The sequence below is a fragment of the Equus caballus genome, chromosome 23, assembly GCF_041296265.1.
Source record: "Equus caballus isolate H_3958 breed thoroughbred chromosome 23, TB-T2T, whole genome shotgun sequence".
Taxonomy (NCBI): Eukaryota; Metazoa; Chordata; class Mammalia; order Perissodactyla; family Equidae; genus Equus; species Equus caballus.
In genome coordinates, this window is record NC_091706.1 from 27,465,229 (window position 1) to 27,483,909 (window position 18,681).

At 34.2% G+C, this 18,681-nt stretch overlaps 1 protein-coding gene across 9 annotated transcripts in view; it reads right to left on the reverse strand.

Moving 5' to 3' along the window:
• The window catches only part of VPS13A (vacuolar protein sorting 13 homolog A), a 233,962-nt gene that overhangs the window by 115,924 nt on the left and 99,357 nt on the right, over positions 1–18,681 (reverse strand). For all 9 annotated transcript variants that reach the window (XR_011431384.1, XR_011431387.1, XR_011431386.1 and 6 more), the window contains 5 exons: positions 13,673–13,752; positions 12,569–12,628; positions 12,204–12,357; positions 11,386–11,502; positions 11,203–11,306 (listed from right to left, as the gene is read on the reverse strand). Coding sequence is in view for 5 of the 9 variants with exons in the window: in XM_023627180.2 (XP_023482948.2) it covers positions 11,203–11,306; positions 11,386–11,502; positions 12,204–12,357; positions 12,569–12,628; positions 13,673–13,752 (515 nt within the window). In the remaining 4 variants the exon portion in view is untranslated. The remainder of the gene's footprint in view (positions 1–11,202; positions 11,307–11,385; positions 11,503–12,203; positions 12,358–12,568; positions 12,629–13,672; positions 13,753–18,681) is intronic.

An 18,681-nucleotide genomic window follows, 5' to 3' on the forward strand; every position in this document is an offset into this window, starting at 1 on the left:
TTGACCCAACCCCCACACTAATAGCCTAGCACAAAAAAGAGGCATTCCCATTTTCAGACACTTGAGTCTCTACTGTCCTATATGTGATGCCTGACATTTAGCCAATAATTATGAGACAGCCCAAAAATCAAGAAAAAAAACGACCAACAAATGACAAAGCAATCAACAGAACCATATTTGCTGATAACACAGATGTTGGAACTTTTAGCCAATGAATTTTAAATTACTGTGATTAATATGGTGAATGCTTCTAGTGGAAAAGATGGCAAATATGCATGAATAGATGAAGAATATCAGCAGAGAAATGGAAAAATAAAAGAGTCAAAGGGAACTATTACTGATAAAAAAACATGGTAACAGAGATGAAAACTATCACATATTTTTTTTAAAGACTGGCATGGGAGCTAACAACTGTTGCCACTCTTCTTTTTTTCCTTTTTCTGCTTTTTCTTCCAAAGTCCCCCCAGTACATAGTTGTATATTTTAGTTGTGGGTCTTTCTAGTTGTGGCACGTGGGACGTCACCTCAGCATGGCCTGATAAACGGTGCCATGTCCACACCCAGGATCCAAAACGGCGAAACCCTGGGCTGCTGAAGCAGAGCGCACGAACTTAACCACTTGGCCACGTGGCGAGCCCTGAAAAATATCTTTAATGGGTTCATCAGCAGATTCAACAGAGCCAAGGACAAAAATCAGTAAACTTAAAAACAGGTCAACAGAAATTATCCAGATGGAAACATAATGAGAAAAGAATGGGGAAAAAGTTGAACAGAGGATCAAAGGTTGTGGGACAATATCTAACAGGAATCTAAGAAAAATTTTTGGAATTCAAGAGGGAGAAAGACAGGAAGGAGATGGAGAAGGAGAAAGGGAGACAGAGGCAGAAGAACTATTTGAGAAGATAATGAAAAATAATGAAAGGCAGATCCAAGTAGCTCAGAAAACCCCAAACAGGAAAATATATCAAAACATACACGCACCTAGACATTCTATACAAACCCTGAAGGATGTCAAATAAAGATGAGAAATTATGTACAAAGAAACAAAGATATATAGCAGACTTCTCATCAAAACTATGCTTAACGAAGAACAATGGAGTCACATCTTCAACAGTTTGAAAGGAGGGGGGAAAAACCTATCAACCCAGATTCTATATGTAGCAAAAATATCACTCAGAAAGTGAAGATGAAACAAAAGGGTTTTTTTTCCAGCTCCCATCCATCCTCCCCACCAACAGCTGATACAATTCATTATCAGCATACTTGCATTATAAGAAGTGTTAAAGTTCTTCAGGTAGAAATAAAAATAGACAGAAATTTGAAGCTACCTGAAACACTGAGTTTCAAAAATAGCTAAAATGAAGGTAAATATAAAATATCTTTTCTAAAAAAATTAACTGCTCTAAAGAAAACTGACTAAACCAAAATCAGTAGGTATGTATTGTGGATTTTCAGCATACATGAAAATAAAAAATATTACAATAATACTACAAAAGACAAGAAACAAGAATTGGCATTATAGTGTTGCACGATATAGATGAAGCGGTAAAATATTACTGGAAGGTAGACTGTGATTAAAAATATGCACTGTAAACCAAAGGGAAACCATAAAATAAACGATAATTTAAAATCAGGTAAAAAAAGAAAGAGGGGGTGGTGGCAGGTAATACAACAAACAGAATGAGCAAAACAACTAGAAAATAGAAAACAATTAGAGAGAGAGTAGATTTTAATCCAACCATATCAACAACTAGATTTTTAAAATGGCCTAAACACAAATTAAAAGTTGGAGACTGTCAGATGGGATTTAAAAGCAAGCTTGAAATATATGTTGCCTACAAGAAACCCACTTTAAAAATAAAGACATAGATTGGGGCCAGCCAGTGGTATAGTGGTTAAGCCTGCACACTCCGCTTTGGTGGCCCATGGTTCACCAGGTTGGATTCTGGGCGCGGACCTACACACCACCTATCAAGCCATGCTGTGGCAGGCATCCCACATATAAAACAGAAGAAGACGGGCACAGATGTTAACTCAGGGCCAATTTTCCTTAGCAAAAAGAGGAGGACTGGTGGCAGATGTTAACTCAGGGCTATTCTTCCTCAAAAATAATTAAATAAATAAAGAGATAAATAAATAAATAAATAAAGACATTAGATTAAAGCTAAAGAATAAAAAAAGATACACTGTGCAAACACCAATCAAAGAAATCTGGTGTAGCTATATTACTACCAAAGTAGACCTCAGATTAAGGACAATTACCAAGGTTAAGGAGGAACATTACATAATCACAAAAGGGCAATTCACCAAGAAGGCATAAAAATCCTATACAGTCATGTGCCACATAACAACATTTTGGTCAACAACAGACTATATAAATGACAACAGACCCATAAGATTAGTACCATATAGCCTAGGTATGTAGCAGGCTTTGCAAGTACACTCTATGATGTTCTCACAATGACAAAATGACCTAATGACACATTTCTCAGAATGTATCCCTGTAGTTAAGCATTAGGCGTATATGTATGCACCTAATATGAGATCTTCAAAACATATGAAGCAAAAATTGAGAGAACTGAAAGGAGAAATAGACCATTCCAGAGTTGAAACTTCAACAATCCTTCCTTAGTAATCAACAGAACCAGAAAACACAAAATCAGTCATTTGAACAACTCTAACAACCTACTTACTTGCTCTAATTGACATTTATGAAACAGTCAACCCAGCAATAGCCAAATATACACATTAATTTAAAGTAGACTTGGAACATTCACTAAGGCTGAGCATGCATGCTTTGGGCCATGAAACAAATATCAACAAGTTTACAAGAACTGAAAAGGTTTCTTCTCTGAGCACAGTGGATTTAAACTAGAAATCAATAACAGAAAGATACCTGAAAAATGTCAAAATATTTGGAAGTTAAACCACATACTTCTAAATAAATGGATAAAAGAGGAAGTCACAAGAGAAATCAGAAAATATCTTGAACCAAATGAAAATAAAAACACAACATATCAAAATCTGTAAGCTGCAGCTAAAACAGTACTTAAAGGAAAATTTATAGCAGCAAATGCTTACATTAGAAAATAAGAAAAATCTCAAATCAATAATCTAAGCTTCCACCTTAAGAAACTAGGAAAAGAAGAACAAAGTAAATCCAAAACAAGAAGGAAGGAAATAAAGAGCAGAAATAAATGGAATTGACAAAAAATAATACTCAATTGAATCAAAAGCTGGTTCTTTGAAAAGATTAATAAAATTGATAAATCTCTAGCAAGACTGAGCAAGAAAAAATGAGAAAAGACAAAAATTAAAATCTCATATGCTAAGAAAGTACCAGACTCACAAGGCTACATACTGTAGTTTTCCATTTATATAGTATTCTGAAAATAGCAAAACTATAGGGATGAAAAAAAGTGCAGGCACTCCCACATGCTGGGGTGGTGAGAAGGGATAACTACAAAGGCAGGACTAAATTTTGGGAGGTGACAGATCTAATCCATATCCTTAAAGGTGTTGGAGGTTACATAACTGTGTTTGTCAAAATTCATAGAACTATGGGCCGGCTCCGTGGCCAAGTGGTTAAGTTCGCACGCTCCCACTTTGGTGGTGCAGGGTTTTGCCAGTTCAGATCATGGGTGTGGACATGGTATCACTCATCAGGCCATGCTGAGGAGGCATCTTACACAGCACAACCAGAAGGACCTACAACTAGAACAGACAACTATGCACTGAGGGGCTTTGGAGAGAAGAAGGAAAGAAAAAAGACTGGCAACAGATGTTAGCTCAGGTGCCGATCTTTAAAAAAAAAAAATTCATAGAACTATGCACTTTAAAGAGGGTAAACTTTATTGTATGTAAATTATATCTGTATGCATAGTAAACTTGGCTTTAAAAGGAAAAAATAAAGACAGAATTCTATATGAGTTACTGAAGTCCCTACAACCTCCCAAATATGCCAAGCACCTTTCTGCCACAAGGTCTTTTAGCTGCTGTTTCCTCTACCTAGAATGCTCTCTCCACAGGGCTCACATCCATATTTCTGTCAAATATTCCTTCCACAGATTCCACAGAGAGGTATTTCCTGATAATCCTAAAATACCATTCAAATCACTATCAAATTACCCTAGTTTATTGGTTTTCAAAGCACTTATCACTCTCTGATTGTTTTCTGTTACTGAATATTTATTGATTATTTACCCCCATGAGGAGAGGGACTCTGCATCTTTTGTTGACTGTAATATCCCAAATAATGTTAAGTTAATAAAAAACAGAACTATCTTCCACAAGTCACATGAGCGACCCTGTGACTATCTCCCCTTGATCCTAACAGAAGAGAAGAAATTTGCTTAAGACAGGGTTTAGAGCAGAGAGGCTATGGCCTAGAAGACACCAAGTGCAGATAAGAGGCAAATAAAACACCATACCGAAAAATGAGTATTTTAAGTTAAAATCTGTAAATTGAAAGGTGAGGTCCCCACATTCTTCAACCAACTGGCTCCCAGAATCTCGGCTGTCAGGGCTATACTTATAGTACCTTTCTCAAAGGAAACTGATTGGCTTAAGAAAAAAAAAATAGATACTCTCAATTTTCGAGGCCATAAAATCGTTGTATCACTGCCTGATCATCTAATGTGATATCCACCTGTCAAAAGTCCTGCCACACAAAGCTTCCAATCAGCTCTGAATATCTAGGCAAAATGATCAAGTCCTTCTAGGGAAAAGAGAGGCAAATTGTCATCAGCAATTTTATTGAACACTCACTAGGCCAGAAGACACAGAGTAACACGTTTAAGAATCATCTAGGAAAGAAAATGCAATCTAATCCTTAGATTCAAAATCCAGACAAACTGCCCTTCAAATAGAAATGTAATGCAACAAGTAAACACTCAGGGAGTACTGTTCTTATGATTATGAGCCTTATGATTTATGGAATCTACTAAGGAATAAACTTTTTATTTTATGTTTATTTTTTGAGGAAGATTAGCCCCAAGCTAATTACTGCCAATCCTCCTCTTTTTGCTGAGGAAGCCTAGCCCTGAGCTAACGTAGTGCCCATCTTCCTCTACTTTATATGTGGGACGCCTACCACAGCATGGCGTGCCAAGCAGTGCCACGTCTGCACCTGGGATCCGAACCAGCAAACCCCAGGCCGCCGAGAAGCAGAATGTGCAAACTTAACCACTGCGCCACCAGGCCGGCTCCAGGAATAAACTTTTGAAAAACTAAAATGATTGGAGATGTCAGCATAAAGGCTGGTGAAAGCTTCTATTTAATAAATGACAAAGAAATGTTTGAATTAGAATTATTATCATTTTTAGCCCTTAACGAAATGGCTATTACATCATAAAAAGAAAGACAACTAGACACTATGTGCATCCTTTGAAAATACCCAACACCAACTATGAAGTATTCTTGTCAACAAAAAACAAAAAGAAGGAGCTAACCTGGTGGCAATGCAGTTAATTTGCATGCTCTGCTTCAGAGGCCCAGGGTTCACTGGTTCGGATTTTGGGTGTGGACCTACACAGTGCTCATCAAGCCATGCTGTGGCAGGTGCCCCACATATAAAGTAGAGGAAAATAGGCATAGATATTAGTTCAGGGCCAATCTTCCTCAGCAAAAAGAAGAGGACTGGCGGCAGATGTTAGCTCAGGGCTAATCTTCTTCAAAAAAACAAAAAGCCTAAATCCCATCATGCCTCAAGATTTAACTACCAATTTACAGGAGATACAGGGAACAGAGGAACATGTTAAATATTATAAGAACACAATCAGCAAAAGCCAGGCTGTGGAAAATTCTACCAAAAAACATAGGATGGCACCAAATGGCAAGGGAGAGAGAGAGAAACTTACAGATTAAAACAGACTTAAGAGGCAAATTAATCAAATGCACTGTATGGACCTCCTTTGGATCCTGAGTCAAACAAACTAAAAGAAAAAAATTATGAGACAATCAAGGAAATATGAGCAGACACTGGATGTTTGATGATATTAAGAAATAACTCTTTGTTTTTTAAAGTCAAAATACCAGTGGTATTTCTTTGATAGAAGTTGAAAGAAGATTGATTCTAAAACTTATATGTAAACACAAAAGTCTAAGAACAGCCAGGACATTATTGAAGAAGAGAAACAAGATGGAATACGAGCTTAAAAATTAAATTAAGCTCAATAATTCAGTTTGGAATTATTGGAGGCAGCATAAAATGGTTAAGAGCATAAACTAAAGAGCTAGAATGCCAACTAGCTATGTGACCTCAAGAAGTTAACCTTTATATGCTTCAGTTTCTTTATCCACAAAATTGGAAAACGATCTCAATGAAATTGGTGAAGATTCAATAAGTTAATACTTACAAAGTATTTAGAACAGTCTCCAGTGTGAAGTAAGGACTATATGTATGTTTGCTACTGATTCAAGGATAAGTAAACCAATGGAACAAAAGACAAAGTCCAGAAACAAATCTATTCACACATCTACATCTAAGATGTAATGGACATAGTACCATAGACAAGTGAGAAAAGGATAGCTATTTCAACAAACGGTATGAGGGAATTTACTGTGAAAAAAGCAAAACTGGACCCCAGCCTCAATCATATTAGGATGAAAGATCTAAAAGCGAAAGACAGAATTATATAACTTTTAAAACAGCAAGTGGGGAATACCTTTACGAACCCAGAGAATGAAATGATTTAGAAGACACAAACTTCTCAAACCAAAAGGAAAAGAATGACAAATTCTACTTAATTAAAATTAAGAACTCCTGTTAATCAAGACACCATAATGAGAAGATAACAACCAAACTGAGAGTAACTATTTGAAACATATATAAACTAAGCAAAGAATAATGTACAGAATATTAATGATTTCCTACAAATCAATAAGGAAAAAAATAACCTTTCCCCTAAAATTGATAAATTAAGCCAGCGGTCAGCAAACTACAATTGGTAGGATTAGGTAAGCCTAGTTGTCACACTTTAAGGTAACTGAAAAATATCAAAAGAAGAATAATATTTTGTTACATATGCAAATTATATGAAATTCATATTTTACTATCATAAATAAAATTTTATTAGAAGATAGCCAAACCACTCATTTATGTATTATCTACAGCTGCTTCCACACTACAATAGCAGAGTTGAATAGTTGTAACAAAAACCACATGGCCCACAAAACCTAAAATATTTACAATCTGGCTATTTACAGAAAAAGCTTGCTGATAACCTGAGTCAAACTAATAGGAATTTTGTAGAAGAGCAAGCATAAATAGCCCATAAATATACGAAAAGATGTGCAATTTCGTTAGTAGTAAGAAAAATACAAATGAAACACCATATTACACACTTCAAATTTTCAAAAAATTTAATATCTGATAATTTCAAGCACTGGCACTGAAGAGAAACACCAAATCTCTCTTCCATTTCTTCTGGAGGTACATGTGCCACTAGAAACAGATTCTCTGAAAACACTTGTATGAGATACATATAAGAATATATGAGAAGACTATACAAGACTAGTTACAGCAGTAGTGTTCATAAAAACAAAAAAGTAGAAACAACTCAAAGATCCATCAATAGACCAATGAATAAATAACCAACAGTATATATTCATACAATACACTACTACACAGTAATAAAAATGAATGAACTAGACCTCCACACATCAATATGGATACATCTCAAAAATATAACATTGAATGAAAAAAGGAACTCAAAAAATAAATAAAATATGATGTCCTTTAATGGGGGGGCAAAATGAAACAATGTATTATTTAAGGATTCATACATAGTTGGTAAAACTTATTAAAAACAGAAAAATCAGGACATTGTTAACTCTGTGAGGAGACAGTAGGACACAGTCAGGTTAGGACATACTGGTAACTTCTGATGTACCTTCTATTACTTGGCTTGAGAACTGGGCATAAAGGTGTTTGTTTTACTGTTGTTCTTTAAATTACATTATATGCTTTTGTGTGTATGCTATATTTCAAGCTAAAATATATGTTTCCAAAACACCACAAAACTGGGTAATATATTGTCTAAGGATGGAAAAATATGTAGTTAAAAACTATAACAAAGAGTAAGGAGGAAAAAAGGCAAGGACATAAAATTTATGCAATATTTTGTATCATCTCAATTTTTATTAAGAAACACAAAGAATAACAGAATCAAAACCACATATGTGCAACAAATTCCAAAAAAGACACATTACTAAAACTGACTAATGAAAAACAAGAAAATTCAATTAGACCTATATCAAGTAAAGAAATGGAATAGTAATTAAGTCTTTTCCCAAAGAAAACCTCAAGGACAGATAGCTTCACTGGTGAATTCCATCAAACAGTTAAGGAAGACATAATACCAATTCTACATAAATCTTTCAGAAAACAGAGGAGCAGAAAATACTCCCAAATCATTTTATGAAGCCAGTATTAGCCTAATACTGAAGACAGAAAAGTAGACAATAGTTAGAAATACTTATGTATCTACCACCCAGAATTAACAAGCATTAATAACTGGATAATTTTTTTTTTAAATTCACTTTTAAAACACTTTTCTATAAAGAAAGTATAAGAAACTAACTTGCAACGATATCTTATTTCATAGGAATGTCAGGATCAGCTAAAATCCTTTCCAGACTATAGCACACATAAATAATCGTATCTGTGTAATGATACCAGGGAAAATGCAGGCGGCTGCTCCAGGACAGACTCAAATAGTCTGAGGACTCCAGGCGTCCTTCACCCAACTGTCCACAAAGCTGAGGGGCTCAATATGTTATTATACCTAAAACCTATTCAGAACACCATAGTGTGTCATATCACAATAATTAGGAAGCTCTGATCTATGGCAAAAACCTCGTCTCTCTGGTTCCTTGACATGTAGAGTGTTACTGAACAAGGTATAGTTTGTTTAAAAATCATGCACATTACGAAAGACGAACTCTATATGACTCCACTTACAGGTGGAAGTTAACATATAGACAAGGAGAACTGATCGGTGGTTACCAGGGAAAAGGGTGGTTGGGGGGAAGGCACAAAAGGTGAAGTGGTGTACCCACAACATGACTAACAGTAACGTACAACCGAAATCTCACAAGGTTGTAATCTACCATAATCTTAATAAAAAAAAAAAATTATGCACATTACAACACGACTAACAATAATGTACAACTGAAATCTCACAAGGTTGCAAACTATCATAATCTTAATTTAAAAAAGTGAAAAAAAATAACAACAAAAAAAATCATGCACATTGGAATCAAAGTCAAGGAACAGGGAGAGGGAAATGCGGGTGGGGCAAGAAGACAGACGTGAGAAACTTTTCATTTTGTAGCTTTTTGTAAGTTGGATTTTTAACCTTATAGACACATTAAAAACAAAATTATGGATAAAAAAGTAAATGGCTTGGGTTATAATACCAGCTCTAATACTAACTAGTTGATTGACTTTTGGTAGATGCATTTATTTATGTGAGCTTTACTTTCTAGATAGGGTCAATAAAATGGATAGTCTACTACTTATTTTTTTTTGACTATCCCTGAGCTAACATCTGTGCCAATCTTTCTCTATTTTGTATGTGGGATGCTGCCACAGCATGGCTTGATGAGTGGTGTGTTAAGTCCACTCCCAAACTCATGAACCCCAGGCCCCCCAAGTGGAGCGTGCAAACTTAGCCACTATGCCACCAGGCTGGCCCCAATAATCTACTTCTTTTTTTTTTTTTTGAGGAAGATTAGCCCGGAGCTAACTGCTGCCAATCCTCCTCTTTTTGCTGAGGAAGACTGGCCCTAAGCTCACATCCATGCCCATCTTCCTCTACTTTATATGTGGGATGCCTACCACAGCATGGCTTGCCAAGCAGTGCCATGTCCACACCTGGGATCTGAACTGGCGAACCCCAGGCCTCTGAAGTGGAACATGCACACTTAACCGCTGTGCCACTGTGCCAGCCCCAATAATCTACTTCTTCAATGCTCTAATACTACAATTTTTTAAAAAAATAAAAGCAATAGAAGCAAATCAAACCATGGCTTCTGAAAAATTTCTTGTTCCTTATTCCTATGGGCCATGCACCTTTGATGTTTTGGGACTCTTGTTATCTCATGCTAAAAAGCCATAATAAAATATAAGGAATAAGATTTTTATTTAACATAAAAATCAGGTCATCACTATATCTCATCAGTATTACTGGCTAAACCTAGTCATCTATTTCCTTTCTTCCTGTCACACTCCAAACTCTGACTTCCTGACTCAACAAGTACCTCAGCCTTTTCTGATCCTACTTTTGATATTCTCTTCACTCCCTTAAATATACCATCTTACCTAGATGCTCCACTGTTCAAACATTACCTGTCTAACTCTACAACAGTATCTAGTTCAAAAACCTTACTGTCTTACATCCAGTAATAAAATACCTATCCTTCAACCACTGGCCATCCAGTTCAAAGGACTCTCAATATTGTAACTGCTATAGTATTAGTAAGCATCCATGAAATTTATTCAATCTGACTTCATACCCTCTGCTTTTGAAATTTGAAATGCAGTATAAAGTTCAGAGGATTTGAAGAGAAGAGCAAAAGGAAAAAAAGTAAAAAAGGCATTGACAAGCTCCCCCACCCCCAGCATCCCCACAGACCCCACCCCCTGCAACTCTGTTCCAGAAGCATTGCTTAAATCTATTTCTTTTTTTTTTTTCCAAAACATTGGCAGCTGAGCTAACAACTGCTGCCAATCTTTTTTCTCTTTTTTTTTTATTCTTCTCCCCAAAGCCCCCCAGTACGTAGTTGTATATTCTAGTTGTGAGTGCCTCTGGTTATGGTATGTGGGATGCCGCCTCATCATGGCCTCATGAGCAATGCCACGTCCAAGCCTAGGATCCAAAACGGTGAAACCCCGGGCCGCCAAAGCGGAGCGCGTGAACTTAACCACTCGGCCACGGGGTCAGCCCCAATTATACCTATTTCATTTACAAGATATTTAATCCTCATTTTACAAATAAAGAAACAAAATTCAAGATTCAGGGCACACAGCTACTAAGGAGCAGAGCTCCTTAGAACCCATTTACACCTAACTCCAAAACCCATGGACATAACAAGCCACATTGCTAAAATCCAACAACTGTCTCATTTATACCTATGGTCAATCTTAAAGGACAAGCACATTTAATGATGTACTATTAATTAATAGAAACAACTTCCTACCTTTTTGTATACAGCTGTTATATCAGAATCCAAAACAACTATATTCCTTAGCTTTGCATTTATTTCAGTTACTGAAGGCCTCATTATCAACTCAGAATCAAGCCCTAAGGGAATAAAAGAATTATTAAATGACTTCTCTTTCATTTAATAGTTTTGAATTTATTTTTTCTGAAGTTTTATTACCTTCAATCTTAATTTCAGAAATGTTACGTTTCTGATTTTGAATAAAGATCTGTATACTTGATAATTCTGCTAAAATCTGCAAGGTAATAATATCTTCATTCTTGGGTAGTTTTAAAGCTGCAAGAAGAAAAAATCATATTGAAAAACATAGGAAAAACTTTCAGTAGTTAGCTCACTACAGTTATAAGTAACTGAACTATGACAACAAATAATAGTAATACAAAAGGAAAACCTGATTTGCAATTCAATTCAAAGCAAGTAGGATGAAATTAGGAATTCTAAAAACAATCAAATCTAATGAAAAGAAAGCCACACAAAAGCAAGCAGACAAAACAAAAAACAGCTCCTAGATGAAGCTAACATTTGAAACTAAGAAATTGCAGTTGGAAAACCACGAATCTTTTCCGGTTTACTAGGTGATTCCTGTCATTATCAAAGTGCAACTTTTCATTGCTTAAAAAGTACTCTGATTAAAAAATATATACTCTGATTATTATTCAAATTTTGTTAGTTCTATTTTTCTAATCCAAAACAATGATATTAAATGCATGAATTTTAATCTAAATCAAATACTTCTACTGTATAATCTTCAATTAAAAAGACTGATAGATAAATAAAAGGCATATTGTCTTCAGCAGTAATCACTTTTTCTTACTATTATTTTCTAAAATTAACCTGGCATATAATGACTCTTTCTAGATATTAATCTAAGCAATAGAATTCTAAATCCAATATTCTAAGTTAACAATAAAGCAAGAGCCAAAATTCAATGATCTACTTGGTTAAAAAAATCAAAGTTGAATTTTAAAGAAACATACGTATTTTTCTAATGACCTCTCCTTTGTCTTCAGTCTCCGCAACATACAATGAGGCTGATTTTTCCTCCAATTGTGGTAAGATATTATTAAAATAATTTATTGTATTCAGAAGAGCTTCAGTATGTAAATGAATATCCAAAGAGGAAAAATTCACCTAAAGAACAAAGTAGATTTTAGTAATAGGTCAATAAACATTTGTTTGCCTGCTCTGTATAAGACATTATGCTTTGTGGTATAAAGGATACAGTTTATGATCTTCTGTTTTTACCCTCAAGGATCTTACAGCTCTAGTGATAAAATAATTTTCATAATGTATTTACTTAGAAATACAGTATCTAATTAAAACATAAATTGTTCACTCATACCTTAATTAGTTGCACTACATTGTTATAGGTACTTTTCAAGTTGGGTACATTCTTTTCAGCCTATCCAAAGAGAAAAGAATCTGTTAGACTATCTTAGGAAGACATATGTATATTCAATTACATGATGGTCTTAATATACATTTATATAATTTTCCAGCTATTTATATATATAATTATCTAAACAAACAACTGCTTCACCAGAAAAAAAGAAATTTGGTAAATATAGGACTCTCTGGTACATGGCAAGTATTCAAAATATTATGTACCATCTCTCTCATTATCAAGGGTGGAAATTTAGGTATTATCAAGTGTGGACAATAATCATTCTGTCATCAACAACTCTGGAAGGTCCTTTGAAGTCTTCCTATATGTGAAAAAAATTGTGACAGAACTGTCCACCAAGTATCCACATATTCTGTGTTATTTTTAGATCTTTACTTTATTAAAGATCTTCAGATCTTTAGATTACTTTTGTAATATAAAAGCTATTTAATGAATAAACAACAAAAATCCTAAAATATCTACATCAATAATAGTAAAAATGGTCTTAAAAGTGGTAAAATGCTCTTTTGGCACTATTCTTATTATAAAGTAATTATTATATCTTACATAATATATATATTACATATATATTAAATAATGTGGCACTTTTATTAAAATAGGTCATAGAAAAACTTATAAATGATGAAATGGATATCATAAATCAATAGGAAAGGAATGGAGTCACTGAAACCAGGAAAATTAGGTAACTTCAGACAACAGTGGGAAATCAAGTGAAAACCTCATCTTGCATCATATACCACAATAAATTCCATAAAGATTAAAAAGTTTATTTCTTTTGGATACCCTAATGGGGGAGAAAAGTCAAACTGCAGGACATTTCTACTTAGAACGTAGGCTTCTTATTATTTTGCTATAAGAAGTGTTTATAAATCCCAACTATTTGATACTTACGACAAAACAAAAAAAATCTTCCAGTTTTAGGAGTTATAAAGATGACATTAGAATGAAGATGAAACTGAATGTTATTAAATTTACAAAAACTTGAAGATAACATTTCAGCAGAGCGCTTACCATAGCAAGCATATAAATGGAACTGCTTACCCTCACATATTCCAGTGTTAACAGATCTTCCATTGTGTTATCCAGTGTTGTAATCAAATAAACTGGTTTCTCATTTGCATCTAAAAATAATTTTAAACATTATTCTTTCATAGGAAAACTAATGGAAAATAAATATAGGCAATATTAATAATTACAGAATTGGAAAAGGAGAATTTCCTCTATCAGTTCTGAGCCTTGGATTCTATCTTGCCCATGTCAGGTCTCTCCTCCTTTATTTTAAACTCTAAAAATTTACCTTCTTCTCACAGTTCTCTTCCCTTCTCTTATGCTACAACCCTAAAGACTCTTACCCTTAAAAACCTAGATAGAAGGTAAGGTAAGAAAAAGTAGCAATCAGTTAAAGAAGAAACAGAACGGTTATTGTATAAAGCCTTTAAAGTATCATCATCAAATTACTTATGGCTCCTAGAAATCAATATTTAGATACTGGAAGAAAGGATAAGAAATCAATCATTGCACTCTTGAGGAAAAAATGAAACATATTACACAGAATCCTCTAGATTTAGAAGCTCATTAGCACTTAAGCCAGACTTCTACTGCAGGCGCTAATCACATTCCAATCCTTAAGAAGGTCCTCACTTTTTCACACATTTATTCATTCATTTAACAACTATTTACTGATCATTTACTTTGTGTGAATGATCTGTGCTATTCATTTCTTCCCGCTCCAAGAAAACAGAAGAATATTACAGAAATAGGTGCACTGATGACTGTATATCCTATATTCTGTGTACAAGGGTGTTCTTATACTTTGCTCAAACAAAAAATAAACATAAAAATTTAAAATTGCTATAATACTTCTGGATTACTGGAGAACACTATCAAGTTGGTTCACTTTTCTTTCCAATTACCAAAGCAAACTATTTCTTGATGTAAAAAGCATAATGAAACAAAACTCCATTATCTGGTTTATATGATGGTTTACTCAGCTGGAGATTATCACAACACAATCCACCACACTCAAGTTCTCAAGGGCTACAGAACAAGTGTAGAGCATGGAACTAAAATGTATAGTCATATCCAGTGACTGAGCTTGCAGGCTGCAATACTTAATTTGCTTCCCAAAATACAAAGATCATATTTAATCCAGGGATCAAAAAAAAAGGGAAGTTTTCATGACACTACCTAAGTGACCTCTCTGCCTAGGAATGAGATCCCAGAGAAGATGGACTTCTTAAATCCTTGGGATGTATATAAGCATATTCTCTACTTTTCTTAATTCCCACAGATAGAAGCTGGATTTCAATTTTCACTTTTAGTTTAGTTCTGTAACTCCCTTATTTTCAGTATCTCAATTTATTGGGGGGAAAAATCCTAAATGAGTTCAGAGTATTCACGAGATGGCTTCAATTTAATACTTGAATAACTTATAAACATTAAAAAGTGAATAATAAAAAAAAACCAGATTCTAGGATAGCCAAAAGTAAAGTATTTTTATACACATGTAAGCAGAACACATTTACATGGTCTCAAAACTAAAGGTAAACCACTACTATCTTTAATCTAAAAAAAAAACTTTCAAGCCAACTATATCAATAATCACTTTGAATGTCAATGGTCTAAATGCACCAAGTAAAAGACAGAGATTGCCAGAGCGGATCAAAAAAACAAGACCCAACTATATACTGTCTACAAGAAACTCACTTCAAATACAAAGAAACATACAGATAGACAGTAAATGGATGGAGAAAAATATATCATGCTAACACTAATAAAAAGAAAGCAGGGATAGCTATATTAATTTTCACACAGAGCAGACCAAAGCAAGGAAAGTTATCAAGGACAAAGAAAGGCATCACATAATGATAAAGAGGTCAATTCTCCATGAAGACATAACAATCCTTAAGGTGTATGCATCTACCAACAGAGTGTCAAAATACGTGAGGCAAAAACTCATATTACTTTAAGGAGAAGTGGATGGACCCATTATCATAGTCGAAGACTTCAACACCCCTGTATAAGAAATGAACAGATCCAGCAGACAAAAAATCATTAAGAACATAGTTGCACTTAATAACACCATCAATCAACTAGACATAATGGACATCTATAGACTACTTCATCCAATAATAGCAGAATACACCTTTTTCTTAAGTTCATATGGAATATTCACCAAGATAGACCACATTTTGGGTCATAAAACGCATCTTAAAAATTTAAAAAAGCAGAAATCATACAATGTCTGTGGCTCACACTATAATGTAATTAAACTAAAAATGAGTAACAGAAAGAAAGTTGGAAAATCCTAAATTTCTAGAGAATATACAACACACTTCTAAATAACACATGGGTCAAAGAAGAAATCTCAAGAGAAATTAAAAATTGTTTGGAACTAAATGAAGACACCTAATCAAAATTTGTGGGCTGTAGTGAAAGCAGTACTTAGAGGCAAACATAGCATTGAATCCATATATTTAAAAAGAAGACCTAAAAGCAGTAATCGAAGTTTCCACCTTGGGAACTAGAAGAAGAAGAGCAAAATAAATCCAAAGTAAGCAAAAGAAAAGAAACAATAAAAACTAGATAAGAAATCAGTGAAATGGAAAATAGGAAATCAATGGAGGAAATCATTGAAAACAAAAGCTGGTTCTTAGGAAAGATCAATAAAATCGACAAGTTTCTAGCCAGGCTAATTAAGAAAAAAAACAGAGAAGACACAAATTACTAATACCAGAAATCAAACAGAGATCATCACTATAGATCCTATGGAAATTAAAAGGATGATAAAGGAGTACTATGAACAACCCTAGGCCTGCAAATTTGATAATTTCAATGAAATGAAGCAATTCCTTCAAAGATAGAATCTGCTAAAACTCACACAAGAAACAGAATATCTGAATAGGTTTATATCTATTAAAGAAATTGAATTAATAATTAATAACCTTCCAAAACAGAAAGCACTAGATGCATACAGGTTCACTAGTGAATTCTACCAAACATTTAAGGAAGAAATTATACCAATTCTCTACAATCTGTTTCAGAGAATATAAACAAAGGGAATATTTCCTAACTCATTCTATGAAGCCAGAATTACCCTAATATCAAAACCACAAAGAGACATTACAAAAAAAAAAAGAAGAAACAAAAGAAAACTACAGGCCAGTAACTCACTAACACAGATGTAAAAATCCTCAACAAAATATTAGCAAATTGAATCCAACAATGTATAAAAAAATTATACACCATGACCAAGTAGAATTTATACCAAGATGCAAGACTGGTTCAATATTCAAAAATCAACTGATGCAATCCATCACAATCTATAGGCTAAAGAAGAAAAATCATATGACCATACAAATAGATGTAGAAAAAGCATTTGACAATATCCAACATCTATTCATGATAAAAACTTTCAGTAAGCTGGGAGTAAAGAACTTCCTCAACTTTTATCAATATCTTCAAAAAACCCACAGCTAACATCACACTTAATGGTGAGAAACTCAAAGCTTTCTCACTAAGAAACTAGGTTTTCAAAATTGTACTGGAAGTCTTAGCAAATGTAATAAGGCAAAAAAAGAAAAAGAAAAAGTATACATACTGAGAACAGACATAAAACTGTCTTCGTTCACAGATGACATGATTGTCTATGTACAAAATCTGAAAGAATCAACAAAGAAGCTCCTGGAACTAATAAGCCATTAGATCAAGATCGCAGGATATAAGTTTAAGATAAAGTCAACTACTTTCCTATAGGCCAAAAATATACAAGTGAAATATGAAATGAAAAACACAATACCATTTACATTAGCACCCCCAAAATGTAATACTTAGGTATAAACCTCACAAAATATGAATAAGACTTATTTGAGAAAAACTACAAAACTCTAAATGAAGATATATTCCATAGTCATGGATAGGAAGAATCAATACTGTCAAGATGTCAGTTCTTCTCAACCTGATCTATAGATTCAATGCATCCCAAACAAAATGCCAGGAATGAATTCATGAATATTGACAAACTGATTCTAAACTTTACAGGGAGAGGCAAAAGACCCCCGAACAGCTAACACAATATTAAAGAAGAACAAATTTGGAGGATTGATGCTACCTGACTTCAAGACTTACTACAAAGCTACAACAAGCAAGACACTGAGGTATCAACGAAATAGACAAATACATCAATGGAACAAAACAGAGAGCCCAGGAACAGACCTCCATAAATATAGTCAACTGATCATGGACAAAGCAGCAAAGGCAGTACAATGGAGTAAACTTTTTCCAACAAAAGTTGACACAAGAAATGAACACCCACATGCAAAAAAAATGAATCTAGACACAGACCTTTCACTGATCACAAAAATCAATTCAAAATGGACCACAGATCTACATGTAAAATGCAAAACTATAAAACTTCAAGATGATAACACAGGAGAATATCTAGATGTCCTTGAATTTGGCAATGACTTTTTAGATACAACATCAAAAGTATGATCCATAAAAGTAAGAACTGATAAACTGGACTTTATTAAAATTAAAAATTCTGCTAAGGAAACTATCAAGAGAATAAAAAGGCCAAAGACTAGGAAAGAATATTTGCAGAAGACACATCTGATAAAGGACTGTTATCCAAAAATACAAAGAACTCTTAAAATTCAACAAGAAAACGAACACCACAATTAAAAAAACAGGGCAAAGACCTTAACAGACTCCTCACCAAAGATATATAGAAGCCAAACAAACATATGAAAAGATGCTCTACATCATGTCATCAGGGAAATGTAAATTAAAACAACTAGATATCACTACACACTTTATTAGAATGCCTCAAATCCAGGACACTAACACCAAATACTAGTGAAAATGTGGAGCAACAGGAACTCTCATTCATTGCTGATGAGAATGCTAAATGGTGTAGCCACTTTGGAAGACAATTTGATGAGTTCTTAGAAAACTAAACATACCCTTAACATATGACCCAACAATTGTGCTCCTTGGTATTTACCCAAAGGAGCCGAAAACGTATGTCCACATAAAAACCTGCATACAGA